Genomic DNA, 17,925 nt, shown 5'->3' with positions numbered 1-17,925 from the left:
AGCCACTAGAGGATTTGAGGGCTGGATTAACCCATTTATAAACATAGCAGTTTCTCTGAAACTGCTATGTTTATAAAAAAAATGGGTTAACCCTAGCTGGACCTGGCACCCAGACCACTTAATTAAGCTGAAGTGGTCTGGGTGCCTAGAGTGGTCCTTTAATATATAATATGAAAATTCTCTGTGAGTTTGACCTTATAAGGACAAATGCTGACTGTGCTCCTTGTGAACTTGACATGTTTGTAGTGTACCATTGTGAGGTGATACCAGTTTACACACCCGTGTTTTCTGTATCCCTCTCCCCTTTGAACATGTATAGAGTTTAAGTGTCAGAAAAAATGTTTTTTAAAAAGTAGTGAGTTAGGGAAAGCAACATATGAGGAGGATTTGGGAATAGTAAAAACGAGAAACCAGGCAACAATGTTCAATGTCATCGAAAGCTGCTAAGGCCAGTAAGGTGTTATCATCAGGCCCGTTGCGACAAGGCATGCAAACCAAGCAATTGCTTGGGGCCCCGAGCTGGCCTGGGGCCCCAAGACAATGACCAGGGACGTATTAGCTGTGAGGCAAACAAGGCATTTGCCTTGGTCGGCACTTTCCAGGGGGCCGCAAAAAAGCCCAGGGCAAATGTTTTGTTAGCCTTGCGGCTTACTAACAATCCGGTCGGTCGGGCGGCGCTTGCGAGGGAGCACTTTCCTCTGAGCGCTCTGCTCAGTTCCCTCGCTCGCCGCAGAGTGATGCCGGGGGCCAGAATATGACGTCATATTCCAGCTCCCGGCATCACTCTGCGGCGTGCGAGGGAGCTGAGCAGAGTGCTCAGGGGAAAGTGCTCCCTCGCCAGCACCACCCAACCAACCGCCCAGCAGCCCCACTAGACCCCAGGGAGAGGGAGAACCCCCCCCCTCCCAGCCTCCTTACTTTTGGGAATGCTAAAAAGTATAAAAAAATGATTTAAAAAAAAGTGAGTGTGTGTGTGTGTCTGTTAGTGTGGTTGTCTGTTAGTGAGTGAGTGTGTCTGTTAGTGTGTGTCTGTCTGTCCGTTTTGCTTGGGGCCCCCAAATTCCTTCAAATGGCCCTGGTTATCATACCCAAAAAGGGGCATTCATTCTTGAGCCAAAAATATAATTTTGCTTCTTTATAAATTAATAGCAAAACCACACTATAAATACACTGTGCCATTTTTTGGCACATTATCTAAGGAAGCATTATATTGCACTAGAAAAAGTGCAGAAGCTGGCTACAAAATTAACAAGTGGAATGGACAAAGGCATATTAAAAGGAGGATGGAATGCCCCAGCTGATGGATGGCAGGAAGGCACCCAGACCACTTCTGCTCATTGGAGTGGTCTGGGTGCCAACTCCCACTACCCTTAAACTGCAATAATTACCTTGCAGGGTTAAGTCCTCACCTAGTGGCTGTCTACTAGACAGCCACTAGACGGAACTTCCTGGTCCCTAGCACAGATTATCTGTGCTAGAGCGTCGCTGGACGTCCTCACGCTGTGTGAGGACCTCCAGCGTCGCTCTATTCCCCACAGGGAAGCATTGAAATTCATTTTCAATGCTTTCCTATTGGGTGCGCCAATGCGCATGCGCGGCATTGCCGTGCATGCGCATTGGGACTCCTCGGCCGGTGGGCGGGATCAGTCTCGCCCACCGGCCGCTGGAGGAAGAAGGTGGAGCGGCGGGGGAGGAGCAGGCAGCAACGTGGGACATGTCGCTGCCTGAGGTAAGTGACTGAAGGGGTTTTCACCCCTTCAGTAACCGGGGATTGGGGGGTGGGAGGGACAGGGACCCTCCAGTGCCAGGAAAACGGATTGTTTTCCTGGCACTGGAGTTTCCCTTTAAGAAGAAATGCTAACACATTGAAATCTGTTAAGTATAGAACAACAGCACCTCAGAGGGGATATGATAACAAATGTACATTATACAAATATATCTGAGGCTAAAACAAACTATTGGCTGGTTATATACAGTTGTGCTCACAATTTGCATACAATGGCAGAAATTTAGAAATTTTGGCATTGATTTTGAAAATATGACTGATCATGCAAAAAAAATATATATATATATATATATATTTTATTGAAGGATAGTGATCATGAAGCCATTTATTATCATATAGTTGTTTGGCTCCTTTTTAAATCATAATGATAACAGAAATCACCCAAAGGACCCTGATCAAAACTTTACATACCCTTGAATGTTTGGCCTTGTTACAGACACACAGATTAATATGGCAATTAATGGTTAATTTCCCACACCTGTTGCTTTTTAAATTGCAATTAGTGTCTGTGTATAAATAGTCAATGAGTTTGTTAGCTCTCACATGGATGCTCTGAGCAGGCTAGATATTGAGCCATGGGGAGCAGAAAAGAACTGTCAAAAGACCTGCGTAACAAGGTAATGAAACTTTATAAAAATGGAAAAGGATATAAAGAGATATCCAAATCCAGGGATCTCTTGATACCAAGCCAAAGTCAGATAGATCAAGAAAGATTTCAGCCACAACTGCCAGGATACAAAGAAAAACCCACAGGTAACCTCAGGAGAAACACAGGCAGCTCTGGAAAAAGATGGTTTGATTTTTTCAAGGAGCACAATACGACATACTTGCTTGGAGAGTGGTCAACAAGGCCTATGGTGAAAAGAATACCATCCCCACTGTGAAGCATGGTGGTGGCTCACTGATGTTTTTTGGGGGGGGAGGGGGAGAGGGGGGAGGTGAGCTCTAAAGGCACGAGGAATCTTGTGAAAATTGATGGCAAGATGAATGCAGCATGTTATCAGAAAATACTGGCAGACAATTTGAGGGAAGGGAGGATTCCCTTCCCATACAGTAAATACCACCTGCAAGAATTAGGGGCCTCATAGACAACTATTATAAAAGACTGCACGCTGTCATTGATGCTGAAGGGGGCAATACACAGTATTAAGAACTAAGGGTATGCAGACTTTTGAACAGGGGTCATTTCATTTTTTCTTTGTTGCCATGTTTTGTTTTATGATTGTGCCATTTTGTTATAACCTACAGTTGAATATGAATCCCATAAGAAATAAAAGAAATGTATTTTGCCTGCACACGTGTTTTCTTGAAAAATTGTACATATATTACCAATTCTCAAAGGGTATGCAAATTTTTGAGCACACCTGTATATACACTATACATAGGATATGTACGTATACTATACTTAGGACACAAGGTCACCCATGTAGACTGGTCGAAAGGTGATTTAGTCTAAGGCAAAGGCCAGGATTCTTTATAGTAAGAAGAGTAATGATGTGGAACTATCTGCCTGAAAAGAGGATTTTATCAGTCTCTGTACAGATTTTTAAACAGCAACTGGATGATTTCTTGCAAAAGCATAATATTGAGGAATATAATATTTAATATGTGTGTTAAAAGCTTCTTGGCCCAAGGAGAGATCAGACTGATCAGAGATCAATTTTTCAGCATTTCGGATCTAGACTGCCCTAATTGTCGGGATCAGTCTGAAATGCAAATAGCATTAGTTCTCTCTAATGGCACAAGTGAGCAAAAACATTTTTAAAACACGAGTGGAGACTAACCAAAGGGCAAGTTATTGAGGCTCTCTGAGCTTTTGCCCGCTCTCATATTCTGTTTTTGTTGCTAATAACAAAAGGCACAAAGAAATTTCAAACGAAAGAGAGGGTTGGATGGACCTGCCAGAAATGGGGTGAAATGGATTATACAATGTATCAATACATACTGTAATTAAATCCAGATTTTATTAAAGACACGGAGGCTCCTATTATGCATATCTCTTTCTTTATTTCCTCAGCAGCAAAGATAGAGGAATATAAATATTATCAAAAATGAAAGAAAAACTGTACAGGCATAACAGGTAGCCAATCACACAACGGAGGAAGTAGCTATATAAGTCCTGTGTCTCCCACAATCCCCCTCTTTCTTTGCTGCTTCCTCAGACAGCTAAGTATTTTACTTGAGCTCTCCTACTCATTGCATTTTGTTTACTTGTGCTCATGTTTTGATTATGATTTGTTTCATTATTGTCGTTTTTATTCATTGTTGATAACTATCTGGTACCTACATCGTTGGTGTATTTGGGGGTTCCCCCGGGGGGGCTTTGCCCGCCGCCGCGGGCTGTTTTTTCCCTCCTTCCGTCCCTATTGCCGCTTATCGGCGCTATCTCAGCCGCGTGACCCTTCTCTGTGGCCGCGGCTGAGTGTGCTCGTTTTTCTCTCGTGGGCTGCCCACGCGGGTAAGTGCACGCGCCCCTTCCCCCGCCTGGAGCCGGTCCACGGGCACACCCTGACACGTGCGGCGGCCATTTTGGGTCGTATCACCCTGTTCTGCCGTGCGGTCGGTCCCTTTTTGCTCCGGGTCCCCTTACTACACCAACGATCAGGTTTTCGCTTGTCTGTTCTGCTGGGTTAATCAACCCATTTCTAGTTTTGCGTTTTGCTTTTATTGTGCCTCAGTATGCAGGATAGCAAGGACGGGCCTACTGACCCCTCTGGGGATTTCCCAATAGATACTCCTGAAGGTGCTATGGCCTCTCAGGAACTCCAGGCCTTATTAGAAGCCACTATGGCTTCCTCCCTTCAGAAGGCTATTGCCTCCGCTATGGGGACTGTCTCATCCTCTTTTGCCCAGTCACTTCAGTCTGTGTTTTTGCCTTCCATGGCTACCCCTAACCCCCTGGGTGTGGGGTCCCCTTCCCCTGCCCAAACTGTGCCGGGTGCCCGTAAGGCGAAGGCAAAATCTAGACATATCGGATCCCACTCCTCGATGCAGGCTTTGCCTGCCATGATTGACACGCCTCTGGCGGTCGCAGATAGCGCGCATCCCACGCGCACAAGAGCCCCTGGCCGGGCTAAAAAGGCTAGATTGTGGAAACGGGCTAGAGCCCTGGATGATGGGTCGGATACCGACCGGAGTGTGGACAATGATTCCGATGTTATGGACTATGACTCCTATGGGGAGGACGAGTCAGGCGAGGATCAACCCCTTACGGGTGTAACCCCTTCTGGGTCCTCTGCCGTTCCACGTGGCAAAGTGCCTGACCCCGCTGGGGATAATGATAAAGGGCTTTTAGACCCACAGGGTAACCCCCTGTTTGACCCGGACGACCTGCGTCACCCGCGGTCTGCTGAATGGGTCCCTCCGGACCATATCGCCCAGTATGTGGCTAAGAGGATTCGCACACCTCTGTCAAAGGAAGGCCGCAATAAATTGCGTGCCGAATGCCCACGACCTTCCCTCCCTGGCGCTGCCTGTAAGACCCCAGACGTTGACCCTCAAATTGCCCAATTTCTAAATAAATCTGGGTGGAAGCCGAAAAAGGGTCTTGATCACTCCCTGAAAGGGTGCCAGGATAAAATTCTGGATACGCTGGGCCCCCTGTCTAAGCTGTACGAGCTCCTTGAGGCAGCCCGTAGTGGTGACTCAGTTCTAGATATGGATGTGGCCATCGGGTGGGTCCAGCGAGCTATATGCCTTGTGGGGAATGCCAACACGGCTATGTCTTCCGAGAGACGCAAGGCTATTCTTCTGAAAATAGACCCTAAGTTGGCTGCTATGACCGTAGCTGAGCCTGACTCAGCCGATGAGGGGATGTTGTTCGGCACATCCTTTGTGAAGGACATGGGGTCCTATGTCAAAACCTTTACGGCTATCGACAAGGCGCAGGCAAATATGAAGCGTGTCTTCGCGCCCAAGGTTTTCGGTGGGGCCGGGCGTAGCAGGAACCGTCCACCCGGCCGTGGTTTCCGAGGCTCATTCCGTGCCAACAGAGGTTCCTTTTTCCCCTCTCGAGGGTTCCAGGACCCGAAAACGCCTCCTTTCTTCCCGGCTAGAGGGAGATCGTGGGGCTCTAGATACCCCCGTGGTGGGTCGTCGGGCAGACGCCCTTATGGTGAGTACCCCTTCTTCCCTTCTAGATCAGGTTCGGGTGGCGGGGAGGCTAGCCTTATTTTATCCAAGGTGGGCAGTTATAACCTCAGATGCTTGGGTTCTGCAATGCGTAAAGGGTTACCAACTAGATTTTGTCTCCCTGCCTGTCCAAACGTATACCCCCAGGGAGTTGTCCCTCCCACAGGAGCAGGACGCAATGATCTCCGCGGAAGTCGCGGAGATGTTCTCGAAGGGCGCCATCGAGGAATTGCCGTTCGCCACTCCAGGCTTTACGAGCAATCTCTTCCTTGTACCCAAGAAAGGGGGCGGTGTCCGCCCAGTGATAAACCTTCGCCCTCTCAACGCCTTCCTACGCTACCAACATTTCCAGATGGAAGGCATTCATTGTCTCAGAGGCCTTCTGAGACAGTCGGATTGGATGGCCAAATTGGACCTGAAGGATGCGTACTTCACGGTTCCAATAGCGATAGAGTCCAGGGACTACTTGCACTTCACCTGGCACGGACGGCGTTGGCGCTTTACATGCCTTCCGTTCGGTCTCTCCTCGGCCCCTTGGTGTTTCACCAAGGTTATGAAGCCGGTGGTGTCGTTCCTCCGTACCCGAGGGGTTCGACTGATTATTTACCTGGACGACATCCTAATCATGTCCCAGTCGTTGGAATGCCTGAAGTTGCATTTAGACTGGACGATCAACCTCTTACAGAACCTAGGTTTCCTGGTCAACTGGGACAAGTCGGTCCTGCAACCCGCCCAGTCTATGGAGTTTTTGGGGTTCCAGGTGGATTCCGTACGGCAGTTCCTGTACTTGCCAGAATCCAAGATAAAAGCCATCCAGAAAGAGCTCCGTCGAGCTCTTCGTGCTTCGGACTTGTCAGTCCGACAGTTGGCGAGGATCATCGGCCTGCTGGCCTCCTCCATTCAGGCTATATTCCCAGGCCCCTTACATTACCGGGCTCTCCAGCGGCTCAAGGGGTCACACCTACGTTCGGGTCGATCGTACGAATCCCGAATTTGTCTGGACGAGGAATCCAGAGACGAGCTGGTATGGTGGTTGGCACACATGGAAGCCTGGAACGGAAAAGCAATTTTCGGTTCGGTTCCGGACGTGATCATAGAATCAGATGCCAGCTTACACGGCTGGGGGGCTCGTTGTGGCGACATTTCCACGGGAGGCAGATGGTCCGACACAGAGAAGTCGTTACACATCAATTGCCTAGAACTTCTGGCGGGGGCCTTTGCGATTCGCAGCCTGACCCCTGGAAGGGCGAACTGTTGTGTTCTCCTCAAGTTGGACAACGTATCGGCGGTCCGATACATAAATCACCTGGGCGGCACCAAGTCCAAGATGTTGGCTCTCCTGGCGAAGGACTTTTGGCAGTTCTGCCTTCTAAACAACGTTTCGGTGACGGCGGAACATATTCCGGGTCTGGACAATTCAGATGCGGATTGGAACTCCGGACATTTGAGAGACTCAGGAGACTGGCGTTTGCACGCCTCGGTCTTCCGAGGCTTAACCAGGCTGTGGGGTCGGTTCGAGATGGACCTGTTCGCATCCCGACTGAACACTCAGTTGCCGAGGTTCTACAGTTGGAGACCGGACCCGGCGGCAGTGGCGACGGATGCCTTTCTTCAAGAATGGCCTCCAGGCCACCTGTATGCCTTTCCCCCATTCAACATGATCGCTCGTACGATCTCGAAGCTGGTTCGTCACGACTGTTGTCTGGCTCTGATCACCCCTCTGTGGAGATCCCGTCCGTGGTTCCCTCGTTTGATGGAGTTGTCCATAGACTTCCCTCGTCTGTTGCCGAACCTTCAGAACCTCCTTCTGGATCCGGATGGGAACTCGCACGAATTGGTGCTCCAACACCAGTTGCCCCTAGTAGCATGGTTCCTTTCAGGGGACGCTGGCTTGTCCCTGACGTTCCGCAGTCAACTCTCTTGCTCCTCGATAACGCCTGGGCTCCGGGCACGCGATCAGCTTACCGAGCTGCATGGAAGTGTTGGTCTGATTGGTGCGTGGAACGGGCAATGGATCCCGTATCTGCCCCTCTCCATTTGATCCTGGGGTTTCTCACAGCCCTGTTCGACTCAGGCAAGGCGTACAGGACTATCAATGTTTTTCGATCGGCCATATCGGCCGGTCATGGTGGTTTGGAAGGTTTACCCGTCGGCAAACATCCTTTTGTATGCCGTCTTCTCAAGGGTATTCGCTTCGTCCGCCCGCCTAGGTCGCGGTTTTCGACATTTTGGGACGTCAACATTATGTTGCGGTTCCTGTCGGAATGGTACCCTAACCAGGACTTGACTCTTAAACAACTATCCTCCAAGATGGTTATGCTGTTTTGCCTGGTCTCTTGTAAGAGAGTCTCCGATGTTAGGGCTCTTGATTGGGGTGCCTTTGTGTTTACGCCGGATGGCGTTACTTTCACCATATCTAGGAGAACTAAGTCGGCGTCCAAATCCTTCGTATATCCTAGATTCACGTTATGTCCGGCACTCTGTCCGGTGGATTGTTTGAAGGCCTATCTAGAGGCTACACGTACGTTGCGTTCACCTGAACGCCATCCCCTATTCATTTCGTTTAAGGCTCCTCATCGCCCAGTTTCGACTCCGACGCTAGCGCGTTGGATTCGTTGGCTTTTATCCCTAGCGGGTATAGACACGTCTGTCTTTACGCCTCATTCTGTTCGGGGTGCTATGGCTTCGAAGGCATCCTCAGTTGGTTGCCGCCTGGAAGACATCATGCGCGCAGCGGACTGGTCCCGGGAGTCGACCTTCAGAGACTTCTATTTCAGACCAATTGAACACGTCGCATCTCAGGTGATAGCACAGCTTTGAACTTGCATAATAGGAGCCTCCGTGTCTTTAATAAAATTCCCAGATTTTACTAGTAACATGACGTAAAGTCATGATTTTATTAAAGACACGGAGGCGAGTATTATTCCCTCCCACCCTCCCAGTGTGGATTTGGGATTAGTGATGCTTCGATGCTATACAAGTATGTTGTCAATTGGGTCTGTATTGAGTTCATGTTTTGTATCGTGTAGTTTTTATCATGCTTAGATGATTTGACAGTTTTATATTGATTTCTAATCTTATATATTTTCTATTTCAGAATACTGTTTCATGTAGATTCCTCACGTTTAGGTTTGGTAAGTCTACAGTTTTGAGTTTGGAAATTACCATATTTCTCTATCTTTTTTAGCTTGAAGTTATCGTTTTGTTTCCCGTTTCCTGTTTGGATCAAGTGGGACATCATTTATCTTACCTGGTCTTCGGTTTCGCAAGAAAGAGGGGGATTGTGGGAGACACAGGACTTATATAGCTACTTCCTCCGTTGTGTGATTGGCTACCTGTTATGCCTGTACAGTTTTTCTTTCATTTTTGATAATATTTATATTCCTCTATCTTTGCTGCTGAGGAAATAAAGAAAGAGATATGCATAATACTCGCCTCCGTGTCTTTAATAAAATCATGACTTTACGTCATGTTACTAGTAAAATCTGGGAATTATTTCTGAAACTATGCATATAATACAAAAGAACAATCACTTTTTGCCCTTAAAACAAAAAGATGAATATACAACACTTATCTTAGTAGACAGAGGTGACAGCTTCCTCCAGGGATATCCCAGCAATAATCCCTCCAATATAGAATAGATATATGCAAAATGAGGATACAGCTGTAGATCTACAAAGAATAAAATAAAACAATAGTGCAACACTGTATGATAAAACATGAGTGCGCTAAGTAGAATAGAACTCACAAGATTGATGAATGGTTTGCGCCCAAGGGTGCCTCCCCTGATATCATTGGGGGGCGTGATCACTGCTCCTGCTCCAAGGAAGGTGAAGTACGACTCAGGAAGTGGAGTAAAAAAGTATTTCTTCTTTATTTAAAAAGATTAAAAGTATAAGAAAACAAAATAAGCTGTTATAGTACCAGGTCCTGGTACTATAACAGCTTATTTTGTATACTTATACCAGGTCCTGGTACTATAACAGCTTATTTTGTATACTTATACTTTTAATCTTTTTAAATAAAGAAGAAATACTTTTTTACTCCACTTCCTGAGTCGTACTTCACCTTCCTTGGAGCAGGAGCAGTGATCACGCCCCCCAATGATATCAGGGGAGGCACCCTTGGGCGCAAACCATTCATCAATCTTGTGAGTTCTATTCTACTTAGTGCACTCATATTTTATCATACAGTGTTGCACTATTGTTTTATTTTATTCTTTGTAGATCTACAGCTGTATCCTCATTTTGCATATATCTATTTCTGAAACTAACATTTTGCAAGCTTTGAAAAGCGTTAAAAGTTGAGTGAGTGCGCTGGATTATGTTATATATAAAGCACATCAGAACATTCTTTTTTTTTTTCATAAATAGCAATATTAGTATACAAACCCCTCCAAGAGTGCTACAGGCAAGACCTAGAAATTTCATCCACTCTACATCTCCCTCGAAGTTATCCAGCGCCAAAATACATTGCAATTGCTCTTGAGGTAAGCTGAGATCATTCCACTTTTCTTTTAATTCATCTTCAATTACAAAAATCTTGGAGGATAACTGAAAATAAGATTAAGATTTTTTTAGAGCACTAGGTTCCTTTTTGCAATAGTTCTGCAGAACAGCAAGTTGCGTAATATAAAATGGGATTTTACACTACTTTGCAATATTTTATGTAAATTTTCTATAACTCAATTGTAAGGTCTCTGGGCCAAAGTATGAATTGATTATGTATACCTGCATAAGCTGTCGGACGATACCATGCATATAAATGTATGCAATAACAAAGTATTAACAGGAAATTAGATTGTAGGCAAATAGGCTTTTGTGTTTCGAACCATTATCTTTACCTTACTAAGCATGAATTTAACTGTTCAATGAAAAAGCCCTTAACAATTTTAAGCACCATGCAAAATGTTATTTCTTATGTATTATTGAGATGTATATCCCTTTTTAAGTCGTGCATGTACAATGCTAGTGGGGCCTTAGGGGTTAAACCCCAGATATGTTGCTCATTATCCCCATATCCCATCATGGGATATTTGTCATTTACATTTCTAAATAATGCTACCATTCCTCCTACTAATACCAGTGCTTTATTTCCTTGCAGTGGCACTGTAGATTCAAAACAGCAGATTTGTACCACTGTGGAACTCTAGGGTCAGGGCCGCCATCAGAAATGTTGGGGCTTCTAACACAGCTCAAGGTCTGGGCCCCCCTTGGACAGCCTCCAAGCCCGCTCCAGGGCCTGCCCCACAGGAATACACACACACACAGACACAAACACACGCACTTATACAAAAGGACACAGATACATACACACAAATATACACACATACTGACACACACATACATACTAACAGACACACATACTGAAACATACACACATATACAGACACACAGATACATACTAACATACAGGGCTGGCCTTAGGGGTGTGCGAGCTGTGCGGCTGCACAGGGCGCCATGGAGCAGGGGGCGCCCTGACAGCCGACACAGCTCACACATGGCCGGCTGTCAGGGGAGCTAAAGCAGGTACCTGGGTGGAGGATTAATTATTCTCCACCCGGGTCTATTAAAAAAAAAAATTTTTAAATTGCGGCAGCGGGGGCGGGGCTTAACGGCCGGCGGAGGCAGGGCTTATCGCGAGGCGGGGCTAATACCCAAAGCCCCTGCACAGGAAGAGGGATGAAAGAAGGACTACAACCAAGTGCATCCACTCCCCTTCCAGCCAAAATGGAAAGAGGTAAGTCTGTATGTCTGTGTGTGTGTGTTTGTGTGACTGTCTGCCTGCTTTTATGTGTGACTGTCTGTGTGACTACCTGCCTTTGTGTGTGACTGTCTGCCTGTGTGTCTCCATGCCTCTGTATGTGTGTGAGACTGTCCGTCTGTGTGACTGCCTGCCTGCCTGTATGTGTGAATGTCTGTGTGACTACCTGCCTTTGTGTGTGACTGTCTATCTGACTGCCTGTGTGTGTGTGCCCGCCTGACTGTGTGTGACTGTCTTGACTGCTTGTGTGTGACTGTGTGACTGTTTTCCTGTTTTTGTGACTGCCTGCCTCTGTGTGTGTGTGTGTGTGTGTGTGTGTGTGTGTGTGTGAGAGAGACTGTCTGTGTGACTGTCTGCCTGTGTGTCTGCATGCCTGTGTGACTGCCTGCCTGCCTGTATGTGTGACTGTCTGTGTGACTACCTGCCTTTGTGTGTGACTGTCTTACTGCCTGTGTGTGTGTGTGATTGTCTGCCCGCTTGTCCTTTGTGTGACTATCTGCCTGCCTGTGTGTATGTGACTGCCTGCCTGTGTGTCTGCATGCCTGTGTGTGTGTGAGACTTTCTGTCTGTGTGACTGCCTGCCTGCATGTGTGACTGTCTATCTGACTGCCTGTGTGTGTGTGCCTGCCTGTGTGTGACTGTCTTGACTGCTTGTGTGTGACTGTTTTCCTGTTTGTGTGACTGACTCTGTGTGTGTGTGTGTGTGTCTGCCTGCCTGCCTGTGTGTGTGTGGGGGGGGTGACTGCCTGCCTGTGTGTGTGTGTGACTGCCTCCCTGCATGTGTGACTGTCTGCTGTGTGCAACTGTTTGTGATTGTGTGCCTGTAACTGTGTGTGACTGTTTTCCTTTAACTGTGTGTTTGGCTCTGTGACTGTCTGCCTGTAGCTGAGCATGTGTGACTGTCTGCCTGTAACTGAGCGTGTCTGACTGTCTGCCTGTAACTGAGCGTGTCTGACTGTCTGCCTGTAACTGAGCGTGTCTGACTGTCTGCCTGTAACTGAGCGTGTCTGACTGTCTGCCTGTAACTGAGCGTGTCTGACTGTCTGTCTGTAACTGAGCGTGTCTGACTGTCTGCTTTTAACTGCTTGTGTGACTGTCTGCCTGTGCCTGTGTGCGTGACTGTATACAGGCAACATGGTGGGGAGAGGGGGCGGGGGGGCGCCGTGAAGTCATGGCCTAAGGCCAGCCCTGCTAACATAGATACAGACAGACACACACACACACGCGCATTAGGACATACAGACATACACACACATACATACATACATACACACATATATATGCTGATATAAATATACACATACATACTGACATACATATACACATACTGACATACATATTCATACATACACATACTTACATACACGCATACATACATAGACACATACATATACTGACATACATACAGACACATACTGACATACAGTATCTCACAAAAGTGAATACACCCCTCACATTTTTGTAAATATTTTATTATATCTTTTCATGTGACAACACTGAAGAAATAACACTCTGCTACAATGTAAAGTAGTAAGTGTACAGCCTGTGTAACAGTGTAAATTTGCTGTCACCTCAAAATAACTCAACACACAGCCATTAATACCTAAACTGTTGACAACAAAAGAGAATTTGGCGTCCCTGTCTATGGTAGCGTTTCCTTCATTTGTCTCAATGGCTTGGCAAGGCTGTAAACATAGTGACAGAGGATTTGGGCTCAAGCCCCAGGCGGTTTTAGAGCCAGAGATGCACCTAACACGATGGAACACAATGTTGTTTCAGTCAGCAAACTGGTACAATATGCCAAGTTCAATAGGGGGAAGGTCACATTAATGTAAGAAGGCCAAACATGATATCATTAACCACACTGGTGATGAGGCAATTTGGGGGAAGTGTGAGTTCCAGCCTGACAACTCCTATCTAATCATCCTTGTAGAGTGATCAATCTCCATTTCTTCTGACTGTAATCAGACAGACAAGGCAGTTGAAGATATATCAACAACCTAAGAACTCTAGCACAGGGAATCAGGTGTTTTTCATTATGATGCATTATGAGATAGCATGGAGTATGGCACAGTTAGAGCTTTGCAGAATGCAGGGATCCTAAACTGACGCCAACATTAGGGGATGTACTGTTATTCAGACATAGACGAGCTAAAAAAGCATCCCACCTCTGTGTAAGCTGCTCAATACTTTTTCACTAGAAATCTTTTAAACGATCAATGTATTAAATAATGCCTTATGCAATCTAACAAATATAAAAAAATAAACAAGCAAATAAATTAGAAAATCCTTCCTACAACTCACCAGTAAAGCATTACCTCTAAAGAGATATAATATCCAAGTTAACTCATGGGGAAAAGTCCAATAAAGACCAATGAAGTACAATGCAATAATGCTAGCAGTTGACATATACTGTCTACTCAACAATACCACGGATGTGATCATTTTACCTATATCATCTGTGAGTATCTGATCAACTGGTATGTAAGTTTGTTCACTAAACTGAAAATTGAAAGTGAAGTCAAAATGAATTTAAATTTTAAGGCCAAAATAGCCAATCTGGAAACATTCTCTAATCGATGTTACTTCCTGATCAGCTATATTGGCCTTAAATTTGAAATTCATTTTGAAAATATCACTTTAGTGAAAACTGATAAAATTGCTGTTATTTGGGTATGCAATAGAACAAAGCTTATTTGTGATTTTATGTAGAGGACACAAAAATACATTCTAACTACATGATACAGAATTGTGTTTATATGTAATGTCAGAAAAAGGCAGAGCTAGACAATATACAATATTGTTTACTGAAGATCAACACAAAACCATGGAAATAAAATCTTTATTGCATTCCCTTTTCCATGAAAAAATAAGTCTTGAGTTTCACCTCAATCAAATGGAAGAATCTTCTATGTACCTGTTTATGAAGAATTGTAAGAAGCCCAGGAGTTAGGCCTGTGTCTGTTTTTTGTGTGGCCACTGGTAGTTCAACCCGGCTCTTGACTGGTAACTGTTCTCCTTTGGCTAAACAGTTAAAATACCTGCAACAGGTAAAATACACACTTTAAATGAAATATAAACAACTGTTTAACTCAAAACCTATTATCATAAAGGGAGTTCTGCCTCCTGTGTTGGTAAGTTGTGTTTGCACGAACAGACGTGGCGTTCGTATGAACAAAAGCGATCAGCATGGGTGGTTTAGCCGACCACGCTATCTGGAGGGTCGCGTCCGAAACTGCGTCCTAATGGAGTGAGAGAGAGACGTGGCGTGGGAGCATGAGGTAGGTGAGTGTGGGAGCGAGGTCCTGATATCCTGTCCTGCTTAAGTACCTCTAAAATAGCTGTTTTATGGTAACAATAGATCACTTGCAATAATTACCCATATTTTAAGTATACATGATATAACACATTTCATTCATAGGATTCCTTTTGAGCTCTTGGTATTTTCACCTAATCAAGATACAGTTAGAATTCAAAGTGTGAGCTCTGAAAGTGAGAGAAGCATATTATAATACACTAATGGTAAATGTTTGAGCTGTAAAATGAAGACTTCCTGAAGCAAAAAAATAAATAAATAAATATAAAACTGAGCAAATGCCATAACTTGTATGAAAATGTTGTAATGTGCCATACATGTAGTTGTAGAAATAAATTACTACATAATTACCATATAAATAATGGACTAAAAGGGACACTATAGTCACAAGAACATGTCTTGTAAGTATGTCCATGCAGGCATTTTAATGCAGAGAAAAGGCAGTATTTACATTACTGCCTACTAACACCACAATGTGCAGCACTGATGTTCAGCATCTCCGCACACTGCATGAAGGCAATAAATGTTACTCATAGAGATGCTGATTGGCCAGGGTGGCGTTTGGCTCCACCTCGGCCTCACCTGCTTGGCTGAGATTATCACAATTAATGATCTCAGCCAATCTAATGCTTTACTGTGGCTGATCGGGGCAAGGCTTGAGACAAGAAGCCCTGCACAGCGCTGAAAACCATTTTAACCATTTTACTTTCCTGACATTTATAAAATGTTCTTACTTGAGCAGGACACATTTAGGTTGGTAAGAGTAGCAATATATAACTTACGCAGTTGACCACTGAAGCACATCATGAGGCTGGGTTCTGATAGCAGCCTTTGTGAACTGTTTTAAGATGTCAGGCAGTTCAGGAGGTATATGTATTTGTTGTGCACAGAACATTGTGTCAGGAAGAGGCATATCTTTGAGGCTGTCTGGAAAATAAACTTAAAAAAAGACAAGGTATACATATGTATATGTTTTGTTGAAATGTAATACAAATATATATGGATCACTGAAGTAAAACTAGAATCTATTAAATAATGTATACAAATGTCACCACCTTATTGTGAGAGTCAAGCTTCTTGAATAGTGTTGGTGTTTAAAAAATTACAATTGTACTATGATGGTGGGTCAATGAAAAGCCTCTGGAAGGCAAACTTCCAAATAAAATATAACATTTATTTTAAAAAGAATTCCTATTCTAGAAATGTATCATACTGAGTTAGTCTATCAGTAATTGTACTTGTTGAAACACAAATAATTATGGTGTCCCACTTTGAAAGCTTTGCAATGCGACCCACTGATACACATATACTTTAGATTGGAAAACATACTGATGTAAGATAAGGCACCATCCAATATATTTTAGTGCACACCAAAATGTTTGCATCCATACAAGCACACCTGACCACCAAACTAATGTATATTTGGACACCTTATTGTGAGATATTAAAACGATTAAGAAATTATGTTTCAAAGAATTGTAACATTATTTATTTATAAAATATTTTACCAGGAAAGATACATTGAGATTTCTCTCGTTTTCAAGTATGTCCTGGCTATATATGTATGCATACTGTAAGTATATTTTCCCTAAAAAGAACACAGTACTGTACCTCACTGAAGAGTATGTAAGTGCTGTATTATTAATAATAATAATACAAATATAATACAGAGGAAATACTTAAAAAACTTGAGGCGCAATCTTATGACTCTTGACACCTGCTATATTGTTTGTCCACGGATTTTGTAAACCTACATGATAAGTTCTGATTAGCTTAGTATTTGGATATTAATGCAATGTATTAATACAAATTGCAAAAAAGTAAAGCAATCGGTAACATTTGTTAATGCATAAAGCGCTAATATAATAATTCTGCCTCTGAAACTGACTGATACTGACTCTAACACTGGCTGTAATACTCCGATACTGACTCTAACACTGGCTGTAATACTTTAATAGTAACTGTAATACTGACTCTGAATGGTAACCCCTGGAAAACACAATTGCAAACACATGTTCACTGTTAAAAAAAAAATACTTGACTAAGTTAATATAATTTTTATAATTTTTTTTTTTTTTTTTTTTATAATTTTCATAAAATCCGGTATGAGATAGAAAGTGATAACAATAATAAAGTAATAATTCAGCAAAGCGCCGTGCTGGATGCCAGTCATTACTTATTTCCCTATGTGATATAATACACGCGGTGCTCTGTGAATGCTGCGAGCAGTCCTTTATAACATTGCCACCCAGCACGCTGTGTAACTGTTTGATACCTTGGCAGAGTGTGATTGTCCGGACGTTCTGTCTCCCCGGCCGCCTATTATAACGAGTACACCGTCCGCCGGTATCAGCAAACAGCCAGACAAGGCCCCGGTTTTATTGTAGTGGAAAGCGTCCTGTATCCCGGCAACCGTTACCATAGCGACCGTGACCACTTCCTACGGCTCATGCTGTAAATACCGCAGTAACCGGTCTGGTTTCGGGTTGCTTAGTTTGCTCTGACCGGGATAGAGCGCAGAGCGGTCAGTGATGGCGGGATTACAGAGACATGAAGTAAAATAAATCTCTAGCAAAACTACATGTGGGAAAACGGCCTTAAATTAATGTAAAATGTGTCATTTAGGCAACACAGAAATAGACACCAAGCTGCTATACATGTAATTACATTAACCAACCCCATAGCTTCAATAGCGCTGGACATTGACTTAAGGACACAAGCAATTTTTCGAATTTCTGTTTGTGTTCAACCGCAATTTGCATTTTTCTTATTTATTGCACCAACACATATGATATACTGTTTTTTAAACGGGCTTTAGTTTGATGTCACATATACATATTTAAATTCCTATTTATTATGAAAAAAAAAGTTATTCACAGTTTTGGCAATAATAACGGGACATACAACGTGTAGATAATATGTCCAGCTT

The 17,925-nt window shown here is 44.2% G+C and overlaps 1 protein-coding gene across 1 annotated transcript in view; it reads right to left on the bottom strand.

Annotated features, from left to right (window-relative positions):
- ROPN1L (rhophilin associated tail protein 1 like) overlaps window positions 1-17,388 on the bottom strand; it is a 44,157-nt gene extending 26,769 nt beyond the window's left edge. The window contains exons 1-4 of the mRNA XM_063450604.1: window positions 17,272-17,388; window positions 15,779-15,935; window positions 14,598-14,721; window positions 10,309-10,470 (exon numbers count right to left, since the gene is read on the bottom strand). Coding sequence (XP_063306674.1) covers window positions 10,309-10,470; window positions 14,598-14,721; window positions 15,779-15,909 — 417 coding nt within the window. The 5' untranslated portion in view covers window positions 15,910-15,935; window positions 17,272-17,388. The remainder of the gene's footprint in view (window positions 1-10,308; window positions 10,471-14,597; window positions 14,722-15,778; window positions 15,936-17,271) is intronic.
- Between the last annotated feature and the right edge of the window lie 537 nt (window positions 17,389-17,925).

This window comes from Pelobates fuscus, chromosome 4 (assembly GCF_036172605.1).
Source record: "Pelobates fuscus isolate aPelFus1 chromosome 4, aPelFus1.pri, whole genome shotgun sequence".
NCBI classification, from domain to species: domain Eukaryota; kingdom Metazoa; phylum Chordata; class Amphibia; order Anura; family Pelobatidae; genus Pelobates; species Pelobates fuscus.
This window is presented reverse-complemented; position numbering and strand designations above follow the sequence as displayed.